Source organism: Fukomys damarensis, unplaced genomic scaffold (genome assembly GCF_012274545.1).
Source record: "Fukomys damarensis isolate Sample0158 unplaced genomic scaffold, DMR_v1.0_HiC HiC_scaffold_12, whole genome shotgun sequence".
Classification (NCBI taxonomy): domain Eukaryota; kingdom Metazoa; phylum Chordata; class Mammalia; order Rodentia; family Bathyergidae; genus Fukomys; species Fukomys damarensis.
In genome coordinates, this window is record NW_022900924.1 from 23,502,799 (window position 1) to 23,521,298 (window position 18,500).

General features: G+C 40.8%; 1 protein-coding gene across 10 annotated transcripts; it reads left to right on the top strand.

The window, feature by feature from the left end:
• Nucleotides 1-573: 573 nt before the first annotated feature.
• On the top strand, nucleotides 574-18,430 carry Znf26 (zinc finger protein 26). 10 transcript variants are annotated; one of them, XM_010604202.2, is made up of 6 exons: nucleotides 574-853; nucleotides 1,235-1,722; nucleotides 3,391-3,542; nucleotides 11,498-11,624; nucleotides 11,887-11,982; nucleotides 16,611-18,429. In XM_010604202.2, exons 4-6 carry the CDS (start codon nucleotides 11,525-11,527, stop codon nucleotides 17,978-17,980), a joined length of 1,566 nt encoding a protein of 521 aa, XP_010602504.1. In that variant the 5' UTR covers nucleotides 574-853; nucleotides 1,235-1,722; nucleotides 3,391-3,542; nucleotides 11,498-11,524; the 3' UTR covers nucleotides 17,981-18,429. The 10 variants fall into 10 exon arrangements, with proteins under 10 accessions (XP_010602504.1, XP_010602501.1, XP_010602505.1 ...); XM_010604199.2 differs by having other exon boundaries at nucleotides 574-1,722; XM_010604203.2 differs by having other exon boundaries at nucleotides 574-1,722; nucleotides 3,391-3,535.
• The last annotated feature ends 70 nt before the right edge of the window (nucleotides 18,431-18,500 follow it).

Genomic DNA, 18,500 nt, shown 5'->3' on the forward strand with positions numbered 1-18,500 from the left:
TCTTATTCCTGTGAGTACAGTGGCCCCATCCGTGGGAAATTCAATCCAATTCCACATGCCTTAAAGCCCGTTATTGTAAGGCAGCCAATTCTCCTGCATTACCACAAGTAATTAAAACTTTTGCTTCGCACTACTTTCACTTGGCTTCCTCATTCTGTGCTGACCTTTTTCTCTGCTGGGGGCCTTCGACTCTGAGCAAGTCAAGCCTCACTTCCCTATTCTCCCCCGGAGTGGAGATAAGGGACCGAGAGATAGGGGGTGGGAGGGAAGACAGAAGGTCAGCTAAGACCCCTCTGACAACAATACAATGCGTCCTTTTTGGCAGTGCCTTTTGGTCTCAGTCCTGTGTTGTTCGCAGTAACACCTCAGCACGCCTGGGCCCCTGCAGCGATAGAGACCCTGCGTTCACTCTTACACTGGTGCTGGGTGTTCTGGCTCCGTGGATCGAGCCAACCTTGAGAAGGGAGCCTGGAAACCTGAACCCCCACATAGCACTCTGCAAGAAGTTTGCAGATCGGGGGAGGCCGGCTCAGCGTGCGACGCGTTGGGATGACGCACTTCCGGCCGCGCGGCCCTCTTGCTCTTTGCTGTCTCCTACACCGTGCTGTTTCTAGCTCTGAGGTCGCCACGGTAGGCGGCTCTGTGACTGCGCAAGTATTCGGGCTTGGAGAGTTTGGCCCCAGTTAGGCCAGGCCCACGGTCCCTCGGTCACTCCAAACCTGGCCGAATCCGGGTGCCGAGCCCTGAGATTTTAAGAGTGGAGGCGGCGTCCCTGCGAGCGACTCAGCTCGCACCTTCTCGGTCCTGGTGGTTCGCAGCGATGGCTCTCAGCTTCCGGACAGCTTCGTGCTGGGTAAGTAGGGTTTTCTCTTGCTTTTTAAAAGCAGACTGCACACCTTGGGTGGCCACATTCATCCTTACATGGTCACATCCAGGACCTGATGCCTCTTATCTTTGTCCACACCTGATGCCCCTAAACCAGAAACGTTCGTTTTGATATTTTGTGTGCTGTCTTTATACTTCGTTGACCGCTGTGGGCTCAGAATTCTGAGATTTCTTCTTAAGCACTGGCTTTTCTTGTGTCTTATGCAGACCCTTAGGACTTTTGGGGGGGGATATTACTCTTCCTCTTTCGTATGTTTGTGAAAACGCTCATTCATTGTCTTTTGTGTGTGTGCGGGCCATGAGGCTGGTGCTAACAATGGGAAGATAAATGATGTGTTCCTTGTTTTAGAAGAGCTGTGGTCTAACAGGAAGGGTAATTGAGAAGGCAGTGGACACAATTACAGGTGATGGACAAGAGGCAAGAGAGGAGCTCGAAGGTACAAAGGATAAATGAGACGTTTGGGCAAAGGTAATGGATCCCTGGAGGTTTTTAAATGATTGATGAACTTGAGAGAGGGGAGATATCACCCTGCTGCGATTGCCAGGGGTGGTAGTAATGTTTCCTGAGACTAGGAACGCAGTTATATGTGCGTCTGCAGCTGCAGTGGGCAGTGTAAAGTACAGTATATATGGGTTAAAGGAACTTACATTCACAGAAGCTCAGAGTGAATGTGACCAACTGAAATCCTGAAGAGCACCGAGGTGAAGACTTGGGATAATGACAAGGAAAGGACCCCTGATGAAGGGCTGGAGTGCAAAAGAAGTGAGAAGGAGTGGAATTTCTCAAAAATTTAAGAACTTCATAAGAGCCATGATATGAAGTGCTACAAAAAAAAGGTACCTGTTGAGACAAAAAGTTATTGGTTGAATTTGTGAATGTTTTATTCCTAAGAAATTTTTCCAGAGCAGAGATTTTGGAGTGGTGCAGATTTTTAAAAAAATATTTTTGTAGCAGGTAGAGGATGTTTGCAAAGTGAATTATGTGAGGCTGTAGATAGCAGGATGAAAGAAATGATTAGGAACAGTACATCATTTTTAGGCAGTCAAGTTAAGAAAAATTGGGATGTCAAAGGGGAAGAAATTTCAGTGAGGTGGCCAGATGAATACAGTTAACCAAAAAAAATCAATGAGCTTTGTTTTTAAACAATTGTATAGAAAGTATCGTTAGAGAAAATAACACCACTTAAAATGGCAATTAAAATAATTATCCTGGATACTTGGGGTATCCTAAGTTAAAGACCAGCCTGGGCAACTTAGCAAGACCATGACTCAAAATAAAAAATTGAAAGGTTGGGGATGTAGCTGAGTGCGAGGCTTTGGGTTCAATTAGAGGAGGAGGAGGAAAGAAGAAGAGGAAGAGGAAGAGGAAGAGGGAAGAAGAAAGAAAAGAAGAAGAGGAAGAGGAAGAGGAAGAGGGAAGAAGAAGAAAGAAAAGAAGAGGAAGAGGAAGAAGAAGAGAAGAAGAAGAAGAAGAAAGACAACCACTTTAAAACTAATGAACAATATTACTTACCATTGTTGGTGAGTCACTCTTTTAAGCAGATCATGTGTGAAGTTATTCAAACCTCGTGAGTATGTTTTATGGACAAGGAAACTGGGAACCCATGGTCCCAAACTTTAAGGAATACCAAGAAATTAAGATAACAAAGCTAGGACTTAGTCCTAAGCAGGTTATCTGCAGAGTTTGTGCTCTTATTGCCTGTCAGCACCTAAGAGATGTTTTAACTAATGTAAACAAATTTTCCTTGTTTTAGAGTGAATGTGTTACTAGACTCCTAGGCCAGAGTCCCAACTCTGGGGCTTCCAACAAATCAGCTGTGGCCACTCACTCCAAAACCCAAAGAAGAAAATAATAGTAAAAATCAGGAAAGAAACTTTATAGTCAGTGTGGCTGTACCAGGAAGACAAGGGGACTAGCATTTTCAGCCATGTCTTTAAGAGTTCCAAAATTATATGGAGAACAGGCAAGAAGTATGCATAATTAAGCAATCTTAGTCAAAGTGTGGTCTGATGGACCATTATGGGGGAGGGGATGATGACACTTCAGGAGAGAATGACTAGAAAAAATAAAAGTCCAAATGAAAGCAGAGATGCCAAGCTTTTTACCCTGTTTTTAGTCACCCATTGTAGACCCAAGAGTTAGTGCCTTTAGTACAAACAGCCTAAGACCTTATTACATATATTAATATAACAAATATTTTGTTTGATATTGTTTGTATCATAAATGTGTCTCAGGGGCCCATGTGTTACAGTCTTAATCCAGAGTGGTGCTATTGGGAGGGACCTTGGGGGAAATTTTGTGTCCCTGGGATCATCATGGCGTAGAAAGGGACAGTGACATTCCTGCCCCTTCTTCTGATCTTTTGCTTCCCATCCCTGAGGTGAATAGTTTTGTTCCCCAACATGGTGCAATGATGCATTGCCAGAGGCCCAAAGCAAAGGGGCCAACCTGTCAGGAACCAAAAGCGCTAAAACTGTAATGGAAATAACTCTTTTCTCTATAAGTTTGTTTGTTACAGTCATGGAAAGCTTACTACTGTTATGCCAGGACATTTTCTAGAGCATGCAGGGCTGATGACGACTGACAGAGTCTGTGGCCACAAGGAGGATAACAGGCAACTCTCAGAGGAGCATCAATAAACAAAAAGTTGTGAGTGGTATGTGGATAAAGGGGCGGCTGGGTGGTTAGTTTAGATGTCAGAATTAGGAAACCCTCTCTCAAGGATCATTTAAATAATCTGACAGTGTAATAATCAAAGGAAGATGGAGTGGGTGAAGGAAACCACATTCCAGGCCTTGGAGGAAGTTAAAGCTTAAACCTTCAGGCAGAAACTAGAAGGTTCCTTTGTCAGGTGGTAAAAAAGCTTGAGTGCTGAGGGAGTGTGGAACCCTAATGTTAACCAAGGCCAGATTGCGTTGGCACTTCATGTGAGGTTAAGAACCATGCTGGAAAGCCTTGGTTATTTTATTTTGTTTTGAAATAATTTCAACATCACAGAGAAGTTGCAAGGATACTAATTAAGACTGCTCTGATATGGAATAAAATTTTTTTCTGTATACCCTTTGTCCAGATTCCCTAGTTAAAATTTTGCCACCATTAGCTTTCTCATTCTCTATTTATGTATCTGTGTATATAAATGCCCATACTTACCTTCCTTTCTTCTTCCTCACCTTCTATCATTCTAGTCTCATATCCTTCCACTTTGCAAACTGGTTTTGCCTTCATACTTCCCACTTCCAGGCTTTCTCTCTTCTTTCTTTCCTCTGTTTCTCCTTTTCCTCCCCTCCCTTTCCCTTTCTTTCTCTCTTTTCTTTTTTTTTTTATTGTCACAAATACTTCAGAAATATACTCATAGTATAAAAGATTCCTTCCTCTTCCCATTTTACTTCCCAGAAAAAAGTACCATTTGCTTTTTGTTGTGCAACCTTCTTGTGTTATTTGTGTGTGTGTGTGTGTGTGTGTGTGTGTGTGTGTGTGTGTGTGTATAGGATCCTGTACATAGGGATCTACTTTATGTTTTAATATGAGAATAGCTTTATAGCTTTTCCGTGTCTTGTGATATTAGGGATTGATCTGAGGGTTTTCATGCTGAGTTGTATCACCGGCACGTTTAAAAAAATTTTATTTTGAGACAGGGTATTGCTAAGTTGCCCAGGCTGGTCTTAAGCGTGCAATACTCCTGTCTCAGACTCCCAGAGTACCGAGATTACAGGTGTGTGCCACCAAGACTGGTTGCCTTTTTTTTTCTTTTTTTAAATGTAATTTTAATTGTATTCTCCTTTTTTGTTTTATTTTCCAGTACAGTGGTACCTTGGTTCACAAACTTGATTCTATGATTCTGATCACACACTGAGTTGAACAAGAACTGAATCAAATTCAATGGTTAGTTTCAGTGTTGACCTTATGGGGAAATTTGATTTAGTTATCATCCAGTTTTGTTGGCAGAGAGAATTGAGTTCGTGATCCAAGGTATCCCTTGTACTAGGGATTGAACACAGTGTGTGCTACTATACCTCTTAATTTCATTCTCCTTTTAGAAAATGCCTTTTAGAAAACCCTGAGCACTACTGGTGTAGTAGCTTAGATGGTTTCTGTCTCAACAGTTTCCACAGGAAATGTAAGGTGTTGGGTTTACTATTTCCCTGTAAATTTATTTTGGTGGTACATTAGTGCTTGGGGAAACTTCTTCTAACATTTAGTTTTCTATCCTACAGTGTAAGTGGGCCATTTTATTGAGCTGTTTCTCCACCAATGGGCATTTAAGTCCTGTGAACCAACTTCCCTGTGTCCTGGCTGTGAGACCCCACCCCGCTCCAGCTGATAACCTTTACCACCAGAGATCTTACCTTTCTTGCCCTCAGATGTAAAGTTCAGCTTTGACCTGCTGACATTTTCTATTCTTTTGACATATAAATATGTTTAAATTTGTTAAAATAATTGAATAGGGCCGGGGATTTAGCTCAGCAGTTCGGTGGCCTGCCTTGGAAGCGCAAGGACCCGAGTTCAATCCCTGGTACCAAAAAAAACAAAACAAAACAAAACAAAACAAAAACCCAAAACAAAACAAAATAAAATAATTGAATAAATTACTTGTGAGTTTAATATGTGGTCAGGTAGAATTTCAGGTTTGCTTAATTCAACATTTTAAAAAAGTATTAGGGGCCTGAAGAGTAGCTCAGTGGTAGAGTGCTAGCTGATCATGAGTGAACCTGTGGGTTTAATTCCCAGCACCACACGCATGTGCTCATGCACACAGAACACAGTTTAGGCCAGGTGCCATGAGTACACCTATAGTCATAGTTACTTAGGAGGCTGAGGCAGAAAGAACATTTGAGTCATAGAGGCCAGCCTGGGCAACACAGCAGGGCCCTAACTTAAAACAGCAGCAACAAGAATAAGTAAAATAAAAAAAGGTTTGTTTTTATATAAATATATTGTATATCATTATTCTGCAGTTTACCAAAATATCTCTATAGAACGAATGTATCATTTTTTTTCTATCATTGAGTTTATTGGTACATTTTAGGTATACAGTATAGTTACATTCATCATTGGGATCTTGTACCTTTACATGACAGGTCTTGGTTCTCATTTTCTCCCCTTGTCTCTGGCCTCCCTTCACCCCCTTCTCCCCTCCCCATTTACAAACACTTCATTTTCATTTTTTATTTTCTCATATATATATATATATTTTTTCCCTTATTACTTTTCTCCTACCCTTCCCACTTTCCCTACACCTTTAGCCCTTTTCTTCCTATTTCACATTGTCAATTATATCATTAGGACCTTATGTACTGTTATAGTTTTTCACACCAGCTAAATTATTCAGTATTTACATGTGTGACTTATTATTTCGCTTAGGAGTTATCCTCAATATGTATCCATTTTCCTATGAATGAATCTAATTTCTCATTCTTTATGGCTGAGTAGTATTCCATTTTATAGAAAAACCACATCTTCTTTATCCAGTCTCCAACTGATGGGCAAATGGGTTGTTTTCAAGTTTTAGCTATTACAAATTGTGCCACTATAAACATAGGTGTGCATATATCACTGTAATAAGATTCTTTTAATTCTTTTGGAAAGATACCCAGCAGAGGGATGGCTGGGTCAAATGGAACCTCTAGTCCCAGCTCTTTGAGGTATCTCCATATTGATTTCCATAGTGGTTGCACCAGTCTGCACTCCCACCAACAATGAAGGGTTCCTTTCTCCCCACAACCCCACTAACATTTGTTATTGGTTGATTTCTTTTTTTTTTAATTGAATTTATTGGTACATTCTAGGTAGACAGTATAGTTACATTCATTACTGGGATCTTGTACCTTTACATGCCAGGTCTTGGTTCTCATTTTTTCCCCTTGTCTCCACCCTCCCTTCACCCCCTCCCTCCCCTTCCACCTGCAAACACTTTAATTCCATTTTTACATTTTCTCATATTTTTTTGGTTGATTTCTTGATAGCAGCCATTCTTTGTGGGGTGAGGTGGAATCTCAGTGTTGTTTTCTTCGGCATCTCTTGAATGACCAGTGATGTTGAACATTTTTTCATATATTTACTTGCTGCTTTTACTTCTTTGTCTGAGAAATGTCTGTTGTAGAATGAATATATCATATTTGTATTAGTTACTTTCCTATTGGAAATTTTTGTTAATTATTTTTGTTTTTTTCTTTCTTTGTATTGTTTTTTTTTGAGACAGAGTCTCGCCAAGTAGTTTAGGCTGGCCTTAAACACACTATGTAGCCCAGGCTGGCCATGAGGCCTTGAACTCGTGATTCTCCTGCCTCAGTTTCCTGAGTGCTAGGATTACAGGCATGTGCAATCACACCTGGCTTATGTTCATTTTATTACTACTATAGATTTTGAAACAATGAACAGTTCTACACATATATAAATATTTCCTATTTCATTAGTTTTTAAAGTTTTTTTAAGGAGTAGTTTTTGGTTTATAGCAAGATTGGGAAAATGGTATGGAGATAGCCCATACATCTGCCCCCAAAAATGCATAGCCTCCCCTATTATAAATATTCTACTAGAAGAGTATTTTTATTGATTACCTCAAATCCATAGTTTCCATGGGGATCCACTCTTACTATTGTATGTACAGTGGATCTAGGCAAATATACAGTGACGTATACTTAGCATTGTAGTAGCATAGAGAAAAGTTTTTGTTTCTTGTGGTACTGGGAGTTGACCTAGGGTCTCATTTATGCTAAACAAGATAGATACCTGTCCCATCCTCCTTTTTCTGGAGACAGAGTCTCACTAAATTGCCTAGGCTGGCCTTAAGCTTGCAATCCTCTTGCCTCAGCCTTCTGAGTAGCTGGGATTACAGGTATATACCACCATGCCCAGCTTTATACAGAATGGTTTTATTGTCCTAGGAATCCTGTGTTGTACCTATTCATCCTTTACCCTGGCAATTCCTAGTATTTTTACTGTATTTAAATAGATACATTTTAGGAATATCAGAATTAGAAACATACTTACATATTTTCAGAATGGCTTCTTTTACTTAATTATTTACTCCTAAATTTCTTCTATATCTTTTTAGTTGCTTGATAGCTTGTTTAGTATTGAATAACATTCTATTGTCTACATATGCCACAGTTTACTGTATTTATCCATTTACTATTGAAAAATGTCTTGGTTGCTTCCAAGTTTTCACAATTATGAATAAAGCTGCTTTTAAACATTCATGTGCAGGTTTTTTTTGTGAACTCAAGTTTTCTGGGTAAATTCTAAGGATTTTAATTCTTGGATCTTATGGTAAGAGTATGTTTACTTTTTTGTTAAAAAAAGTGCCAAATTTTCTTCCAACATGGTTCTATTATTTTATATTTTCACCAGCAATGAATGAAAATTCCCATTGCTCTTACATGGACTAATCTTTGCCCTGAAGGTTTGACATGTCTGTGGTACAACAAAAACGTTTTAAAATAGAGGAAATTTTATGACTTAAGTACATGAACTATATTATATGTGCTCTATGTGGCCCATGACAATTTCTTTTCACTCATTTTAGCCTAGGAAACCCTGGTGTGTCCAACCTCTGGGCCATGGGTTCTATCCTTACCAGCAGTTGGTGGTGTCCCTGTTCTGAATTTTGGCCATTTTTAAGTTTAAAGAAGTCTAGCTTATTAATTACAGTATTGTGGATTATTCCTATAGTGCCGTGTCTAAAAGGTCAGCTAAGCCCAACATCATTTAGGTTTTCTTTTAGAAGTTTTATAGGTTTGTGTTTCACATTTATATGTGATCCATTTTGAGTTTTTATGCAGAGTATAAGGTCTATGTTTGTTTCTTTTGCTTGTGGATATCCAACTGAAAAGACTTTTCTCCATTTTTCTTTTATTTTTTTCATTATTTGAGACAGGGTCTCACTGTGTGGTTCAGGCTGTTTTGTTGTTTTTGTTGTTTTGTTTTGATTTTTGGTACCAGGGATTGAACTTGGGTCCTTGTGCTTGTGAGGTAGGTGCAAGCTGGTTTTGAACTCACTGTGTAGCCCAGACTTGCCTCAAACTTGCCAAAATCCTCCTTCCTTACCCTCCCAAGTTCTTCAGTTGCATATGTGCACCACCATTCCCAGCTTCTCCATTGTTTTGCCTTTGCACTTTTTTCAAAGATCAGTTGACTCCAGGTCAGTCTCAACCACATAGTGAGACCCTGTCTCAAAAAAACCAAAAAAAAAAAAAAAACCAAAAAAACAAAAACCAAAAAACAAAATCAAAGATCAGTTGAGTGAGTATATAAATGTATCTATTTTAAGACTTACTGTTCTATACCCGTTGAGCTAATTCTTTCTCCAATACTAAATGTCTTGATTATTTTAGCTTTATAGTAAGTCCTGATTTCAGGTAGTGTTAGCCTTTTCAAATTTATTAGCCCTTCTATATATTTTTGGCTATTCTATCTTTCACCTTTACATATAAACCATAGAGTTAGTTTGTTGAATCTATAAAATAATGTGATTTTGATTTGGGTTGCATCAATTCTAGATTAGAGGGGGGAGAACAGATAACCTTGACACTATCGAATCTTCCTACCCATGAATATGAAATGTCTCCATTTATTTAGTATGTCTTTTCTTTTCTTGTCTTTCTTCCTTTCTTTCTAAGAGGAAACATTTATTTTGGCTCCTGGTTTGGGAAGTTCCAGACAATGATTAGTTAGCTTTGCTGTTGTGGGCCTATCATGAGGCAGCACACCTTGCAGAAGTATGTGATATTTCTTTCTTTTTAAAGTTTTTATTATTTATATTTGCAGCTCTGGAGATTGAGCTTTTGTACTTCTGAGCCACAGTCTCAGCTCTTTGTTTATATTTTTATTTTGAGACAGGATCTCACTGAGTTGCCTAGACTGGGATCAAATGTCTTTCTGCCTTGGTCTCTCAAATCATTTGGATGATAAGCATGTGCCTTCATGCCCAGCTCTTTTATTTGGAGATAGGTTTGTGCTAAGTTGCCCAGGCTGGACTCAAACTTGTGTTCCTCCTGCCTTAGGCCAACAAAGTGCTAGTGATATACTGTGTGCCACTGTGGCTGGCTCACTATGAACATTTTTGTACTTGTGTTTTGGTAGATGTGGCAGCTCATTTCTTTTAGGCATATACCAGGATTGTCAGTTTTACCAGTTTTGACATTTGGGGCCAAATGTCAAAACTGCCCATGGAGATACCGTTAGCACTATGCCAATGTGACAACTCTTAAGTGGCTCCAAACACTGTTAGATGTCATCTGAGGATAGGACAAAATCCCTTGCTCCCCATTGAGAACCATTGAGCATATATTTACTTTGGAGAGAGATTTGCCTTTTAGTTTGGTTGGTATAAGATTTTAGAATAAAAATTATTTTTCTCAGTGCTTTTTTTTTTTTAGGAAATGTTCTTCTGTTCTTTCCCTAATATGTTCTCTTTATACTTTATTTTTGGAAGTTTTTTTTTTTTTTTTTAACCATCTGCTTAAATTTGGGCCAGTTTTGGTAACCGATCTTGCTTTTTAATGGTAGGGTTTTCACGTATGAACTCCCATATGGTTCATTCCTGGAAAGTTTTCAGCTTGTTTTTCTTTAAGCATTGCCCTATTAGGTATCTTTTTTATATCACTTGTCTTGGTATTCTCCACAGGAAAGACAGGAAAGGTATTCTGAATCTGGCCCTCTCCTGTTCCCCACAGGAGCCCTGTCTTCAGTCTGAGATGTTGCAGTATCTGCAGCTTACTGGGTTCTGCCTGTATTCTACATGGTGCATTTCCTGTGCATGGGGAGCTCAAGTTATCTCCTATGTATCTGTTCTTGTCACTGGACATAAAAGAAAACAGCTGCATTTCTGAGTTCTCCTGCTGTTCATTTCCAGCCCCTTCTCTGGTTGTTCAGATGTGACTGTGGTATGAAAGCCATCTTAGACTTGGGTTATCCTGGGAGTGGTAACCCTGCCAGCCCAAGTCCCTCCAGACTCTGGAGAGTAGGAATATGAACTCTGTTTTTTGTTTTTGTTTTTTTGTTTTTTTGAGACAGGGTCTCACTATGTAGTTGAGGCTGACCTGGAACTCACTATGTAGGCTAGGCTGGTCTCGAACTCAGAGATCCTCCTGCCTCAGCCTCCCAAGTGCTGGGATTATAGGCGTGAGTCACCATGCCCAGCAGCTCTTTATTTTATACAGTGTTGGTTTTCCCCTTGTTACTCACAGGTGAACTCTGTCATAATGACCTCCTGATTTTACCTTTCCACCCTATCATTGTGGGGGACCATCATAAACCTTCAACTGCCCCAGTGTATCAGTAGAGTCAAGTCTAGTCTTTACTGAGAATTTTTCTCTCCAGTTCTGTGCAAAGTAATTCAGGTCTGTTTTTTATACTGTTGCATGTATACGTGTTTGTTTCCCTTTATAAAATTGAAAGTGTGTCAATAACAAAATTGGATTTTGCTCATCATGAAATCTTCAGAACTCAAAAGAGTATCTGGCATGCAGAGGCTCAACAATTGAATGATCAATAATTCTCCTACAAAGTAAAAGCTGAGCCAGGCACAGGAGATGCTATGGAGGGGTGTTTTTCTTTCCCATATCAGTTCATGTAATCTCATCCAGTTGAATGGGGTATGTGTTATTTCAGGGATTGTTGTCATTCAAGGATGTGTCCATGGAGTTCTCCTGGGAAGAGTGGCAGCTACTTGACTCAACACAAAGGCACCTGTACAGGGAGGTGACCCTGGAAAACTACAGCAACCTGTTATCAGTGGGTAAGTGCTGTTTCCCTACCTACCTTAGTCTGAGTCATGAGTTGCCTTCTTTTCTTTCATTGACTTACCCTGGGTCCTCAAAAGTGTTTTATGGTTATTACCTGGACTTTAGAGCTCATATATTCTTGGTTCCCATGTGGCCCTGACCTCCTAGTTGTAATCTTTCTCTAAGTACAAATGATCAGTTTTCTTTTGTAGTTCTGAGCCCCTAGTCTCATCCATAGCAGCTTGGCCCATTTCCTTTGTAATTTTCTTTTCACAGGGTATCATGGTACTAAACCTGAATTAATCTTCAAGATGGAACAAGGAGAAGAGCCATGGATAATAAATGCCAAAATGTCCACTCCAAGCTGTGCAGGTGGGTGAGTGAGAACCAGGAGGATGAGAAATGTGGCGGTAAACTGGCTGCTCTTCAGGGCTTGGCACCATACAGTCTGTGCACAGAAGCTCTGGAAAGCTCTTGAGTGGGTGTGGCTGACACAGGATGAGGCCTGAGCTCCTTGAATACTGGGCTCTTCTTCCTCCCCTGGCTCTGAGAGGTGGGTGTGGTACTCTTCCCTGAACTCTGCTCAGAACCTGCTGTCTAGGTTAGTTTCCTTCCTTCCCAAGATGAGCAAGACCTTCCAAAGATTTCTTCTTCCTCTCATTGGTGTAGCTCATCCCCGCTTTACTTCCTTTATTTTGTTTTCTCCTATTGCTTCCACTGTTAAATTGTTTAGATCTAACCCACAGTCCCACATCTGGTGTATGTGCATCAAGGAGTGATTTTTGTGCACCTTTACTTCCCATTTGGGTTGTCCAAAGGGGTTTACTGTCCATACTCAGCCTGTAGAAACTTCTCCTGTGTTTTAAATATTGAAAGGCTCTGCCATTCTGAAGATTTAAACCTCCCTACTGTTTTAGCACCAAAAATGATATCCTCCTCTTCTGTTTCTTCTGAACTGGGTCTTGGCACCTGAAAGAGAGCTTTACTGTGCTTTCCAACACTTCATTCTGGCATGAGAAATGGGAAGAAACTTCCTTTCAGAGATATTGTTCTTCCCTAGTTTCCTCATTGTGTGTGTGTGTGGGGGGGGGTGTTGTTGAGGACTGGAACCCGGGGCTTCACATATGGTAGGCTAGCACTTCCCACTAAGCTACACCCCACTCCTCATTTTCCCATGAATGCTGCTGCTGTTGCATGTAGGCCTGTACACTCTGTGGCTTGCTTTGATATCCTGTCTATTTTTCTCTAATATTTCTACTGATTCTGTTTCGGTTAGTATTTTGTTTTTTCAAATCTGACACCTCTTGTCTACTCATGCTTGTTACCCATGCTTGATTGGTGTTTTCTCTATCTGTAGAGTGTAGATTCTTAAACATATTGGGGAGCTCTCATTTTGTCCTTAGCTGTTGTTGCAGGATGTTTCCAAAAGTCACAGATCCTCAAATTCCTGACCCAACGATAACAAAATAAGGAATTTGTATGCTCAAATGATGGTTACATTCCTTGGAGTATATTCTGCAGTATCTTCTTTCCAGTTGTACAACTTGAGAGATGCCTGTGTTCCTGTGAGGTATGATCACCTCTTCCCAAAAGGGAGCAGAGCATGTTGTCATTGTGGACCAGAATCCAGTTTCAAGGCCTGCTATATGTGTGGTACTGTCCAGCAGGGTTAGATGAAGGCCTTATGATCTGAGTCAAATAGTATGTTTCAGATATGCCTAGTGTTGGAGAAGGAACTAGGAAATTATAAGAGACACACCTCTTTCCAGAAGGGAAGAAAACTACTGTTAGCTCATTGCATGCTTCTTCAGAAAAAGATCAGGGAAGGCCATTGGCCCTCACCCTGGTGTAGTTTCCTTGGCTGGCCAATTTGATAGCATTTGACACTTTGTTTGGAGATTTCCTTTCTGTCATCTGTGGCTTAAGCTGAGATGAACTTTGAGAGAGCACCTGTGTCATGGGCTACTTTAGTTTAGCAGCAGGTCACTCCTGTGGCAGTAAAGTTTTTTCTTGTTTGTTTGTTTTGGGTTTTTTGTTTGTTTGTTTGCTTTTGAGACAGTCTTGCTATGCAGTTCAAGCTTGCCTTGAACTTACTATATAGCCCAGACTGGCCTTAAACTTGTGACAGTCCTCTTACCACAGCTTCCTGAGAGCTATGATTACAGACATTCACTACCATGTCTGGATTGAGTTTGAGAGTTGAAGACAGGGCTGGGGATGTACCTCTGTGGCGGAGTGCTACCAACTGTAGGGCAGCAAACACGGGATTTCACGAGGAGATACAGGTTCTCTGAAAGGTGGGAGCAGGTTCGGCGATGACAGTCAGACAAAAGCACTCAACACCGAGGTGAAGTTTGCAAATGCTGCTGCAAAATTTATTTTTCAAAGAGCTTCCTTTATACAGATTTCTATTTCCTTATAGCAAGTCAGGGGCAATGAGCTGATCTCTCTAGGCATCTATTTCCGCTTGCTGAGTTGGCGCCTGCCAAATACATCATTATAGAATACATTGTGAAAAGTTAGCAGGAGTTTAAGCTTTCTTTCCATCTTAGCTGATAATATGCCAGTGGCCATTTTTTCCCCAATGAATCATTGTTTCTCAGATGTTTGACAATATGTGGTAATTCTGATGAAGTATCAGTAACGTCTGTAACATTACATGCTATTTTCCTGAGAACTATTTCCTTAAAAGAAATATTCCCCTCAAATGCACCTTCTGTTCAGTTATTATTTGACTGAGAAGGCTGTGTCCAAACAGTGACATTCTTATCCTCCATATCTTTGGGTACATCTAATCCTTCTCCTTCTTGAAAACCACTAGGCATTTTCAAAAAACACAAACACACAGAGATCAATAGAAAATAAATCAAAATTGTAACAGAACCCATTGTCCCCAAGCTGCAGGCGAAGAAACCAACGATTCCTTCTTTGGCTGACTTTTAATGCGGTGCATGCCGGTTTCTGCCAGGTGGTTGGCATTGTCACGCAGATTCCACTGGAGTGGTCGTGGCAGCGGAGCACTTGCTTAACATGCCTCGCCCCTTGGTGTGATCTCCATTACCACACACACACACACACACACACACACACACACACACACGTGCACGCGCACACATGCATTGAAGAGTCACAGATTCATGAGACCAGACTTGGGGTTTCCTTCCAAGCCTAACAGGCTTGCAGTCTTTGTTTTGTGGGGTTTGCTTTGTTTTTGTTTTCTAATCAATTCTGTTAGGCCAGCAATACAACCAAGAGTTATCCAAATATGGTCTTTAAGCCCAAGAATCCTTTCTTCTGGTTGCTAATCTTACTCTCATCTCTCATGTGTGAGTCTTCACTTTCAGCGACCATAACCTGAACTTTCTCATTACTGTTGGGATGAGGTGGTTTAGAAGGCACAGAAGAAGTAGGGAAGCTCCTAAAGGCTGACATTGTGATGTTTTATTTTATTTTATGTATTTTGTACTGGGGATTGAACCAAGGGCCTTTGCACTGATCTACATCCCTCACCCATGTTTTTATTTTTTGGGACAGGGTCTTACTAAGTCACTAAAGTGCCCAACATGGTCTCCAACACATGATCCTCCTGCCTCATGAACCCCATGTTTTTTGTTTTTTTGTTTTAAGTTCCCATGTTCTTGACTATAACTACCAAATATTCACCAGGCCCCTGCTCCTTCCTGTCTTCCCTTTGCCCCTGTTTACCATTAGAGTCAGCATGGGAGCACTCTTTGGCCCCAAAGATGGATGTCACTGGTCCTGAAGCACATATTCCTTGGGTGGTCTTATCCTTCCTTCCTTTAATGCTTTTACTTTTGACCCTGTCTTTCATTGAGAGCTGAATTCGTGTCTGAGTGCTTACGTGCTACTGGCATTTAGGTGTTCATTATCACACCATCCTTGGTGTTTCTCCAGCATGCTTCCTTTCCATCTTGCAGAGCAATCCGCCTCACCATTTTGTACTGTTAACACTGCCTTCTCTCATCTCCAGAAGTGTAGCCTAAGCCATTAACATTCTAAGCTGGGCTGTTACGAAGGCTTTCTATAATGCTTCTCTGTCATTTTGTCATTTATTTTTTACATAACAACCAAACAGATCTTTTAAAGAGAAATTCTGATTGGGATCTCCTCTCAGATAAAGTGATAACATTTAGATAAAGTGGAAATATTTTCCTATGGCCTTGCACAGTTTATTACTTCCCTATTCACTTCATGGATCTTCACTATCCCAGACCTTTATTGTTTCTTAAACCTTTCCAAGCAGCCCCCCTTGTTAGGAACTTTGAGCTTGGTGTTTCATCTGTTTGGATTGTTAACTTTCATATCTTACTCATTCTCTTTGTCTCCAGACCTACTTATTTGCCCTACTTATTCTGTGTCCTGTAATTCAGATATAAAATACGGAATTAACCTTTAATTATAGGGTAACATTTTAGATAACTTTTTTTATGGAGCTGGGGATTGACCCAGGGCCTTTGTACTGAGCTAGCCTCAGCCCTTTTGTAGTTTTTAAAATTTAGAGACAGGTCTCTCTAAGTTGCTAAATTGCCTGGGTTGTGGTAGAATTCACAATCCTGCCTCAGCCTCCCAGAGTGCTGGAATTATAGGTGTGAGCTACCATACCCAAGTTTAAAAACCCTTTAAAAAAACATTTTTTTTTTTTACTACCATTAATTCACTACCAATTTCACAAGGGGAGACCTAGTTTGGTTTGATTCAGAATCCCTTCCCTCTGGTTAGCCAGTATTTCATTTGAACTCATGTCATAGGCCTGTTACCCAAAACAAAAGAAAAAATTTATTTCTGCTTTTTTTTGGCAGGGGGTGGTAGTGGTGGGGTGGGTCCTGCGTATTGCAGCAAAGGGCCTCACATCTATGAGGCCAAGTGCTGTATCACTGAGGTAAAACCCCCTATGGGCATTTTGAAAGATCTTTAAATTCTATATCAATTTTAAAACTATGTTTGGTTTTCTTTTTTTTCTTTTTTTAACCTCCTAAAAGGTTGGCAAGAATGGTACCAGAAGAATAAAGATGAACTTGAAAGTGTTGAGAGAAGCTATGTATGTAGTGTGTTTGGAAAACTTCATCTAAGCAAAACCCATGTTCCTTCAGGACAAAAGCTGTATAAGTACAACACACATGGGAGAAGTTTGATGAAACACTCAGGTTTAAGCAGAAGTTATATAAGAAAGAATCCTGATAAATTTCGTGTTTATGAGGAATCATATTTTCTTACGCATCAGAGAGTTCATCACATAGAAAAAAACTGTGTGTGTAATGAATGTGGGAAAGCTTTTCGTTGTAAGTCACAGCTCATTGTCCATCTCAGAATCCATACTGGGGAGAGGCCTTATGAATGCAATAAATGTGAGAGAGCCTTCAGTGCCAAGTCAAACCTTAATGCCCACCAGAGAGTTCACACAGGTGAGAAGCCCTACTCGTGCAGTGAATGTGGGAAAGTCTTCTCTTTCAGGTCACAGCTCATCGTCCACCAGGAAGTCCACATTGGAGGGAAACCCTATGGGTGCAGTGAGTGCGGCAAGGCCTACAGTTGGAAATCTCAGCTCATCTTACACCAGAGAAGTCACACAGGAGTGAAGCCCTATGAGTGTGGTGAATGTGGGAAAGCCTTTAGCTTGAAGTCCCCATTTGTTGTACACCAGAGAACTCACACTGGAGTGAAACCACATAAGTGCAATGAGTGTGGAAAGGCCTTTAGGAGCAAGTCCTACCTCCTGGTTCACATCCGAATGCACACAGGAGAGAAGCCCTATCAGTGTGGGGACTGTGGGAAAGCTTTTAACATGAAGACACAGCTTGTGGTGCATCAGGGTGTCCACACAGGAAACAACCCTTATCAGTGCAGTGAGTGTGGGAAAGCCTTTGGCAGAAAGGAGCAGCTCACTGCTCACCTGCGAGCCCATGCAGGAGAGAAACCCTATGGGTGCAGTGAGTGTGGGAAGGCCTTCAGCAGCAAGTCCTACCTTGTTATTCACAGGAGGATACACACTGGGGAGAGGCCCTATGAATGCAGCTTGTGTGAACGAGCCTTCTGTGGGAAGTCACAGTTGATCATCCACCAGAGAACGCACTCGACAGAGAAGCCCTATGAGTGCAGCAAGTGTGAGAAGGCTTATCCAAGGAAGGCGTCCCTTCAGATTCACCAGAAAACCCACTCAGGAGAGAAACCTTTCAAGTGCAGTGAGTGTGGGAAAGCCTTCACTCAGAAGTCCTCCCTCAGTGAACACCAGAGAGTACACACGGGAGAGAAGCCATGGAAGTGCTCTGAGTGTGGGAAGGCTTTCTGCTGGAACTCAGGGCTTCGCATCCACCGGAAAACACATAAAGGTGAGATGCAAGTGATGAAGTGAGTATTGGAAGCCTTCTCACAGAAGCGGACATCCCAGAGACCCGTGTGGTTGTACAGAGTAATAGGCAGGATATGCTAAAGATAGACTCACACAGTGTAAGTCAGGTGGAGAGAGCAGTCTTTTGGGATGAATGTGTGAACACTGTCGGTGCCAGTCACACAAACCTTTGCAGACAGGAGAATGACAGGAATGAGAAGTGAATACGCCAAGCATAGGTGTCAGTATGAAGATCTGGGATGTTCATACTGAGGTTTATTAAATCAGCGAAGCATTTCCCATAGAAAGGTGTGTTTCATGGAAAGCTACATTCTAGATTTGAAGCTACGTTTTTTTATGAAATAGTGTAAAAATCTTAGATAAGAACAGTTGACTTTTCCATGATGTATAAGGTTTTTCATTTTGTTTTAATATGTAAATAAAACCACAAGGAACTTATTCTGAAAATGAAGGTATTGTGTGACTTTTGCTATTTCACACTGAGTAACATTTTTTTAAGATTTTGGTATTTTCTTTTTTAATG

What these genes read in the sequence shown, in the direction of transcription:
- Znf26 (XM_010604196.2), top strand. Translation starts at nt 821, where the DNA reads ATGGCTCTCAGCTTCCGGACAGCTTCGTGCTGG. An exon ending in TCCGGACAGCTTCGTGCTGG is followed by an intron (nt 854 to 11,497) that starts GTAAGTAGGGTT and finishes GTGTTATTTCAG; the next exon opens with GGATTGTTGTCATTCAAGGA. An exon ending in CAGCAACCTGTTATCAGTGG is followed by an intron (nt 11,625 to 11,886) that starts GTAAGTGCTGTT and finishes TTCTTTTCACAG; the next exon opens with GGTATCATGGTACTAAACCT.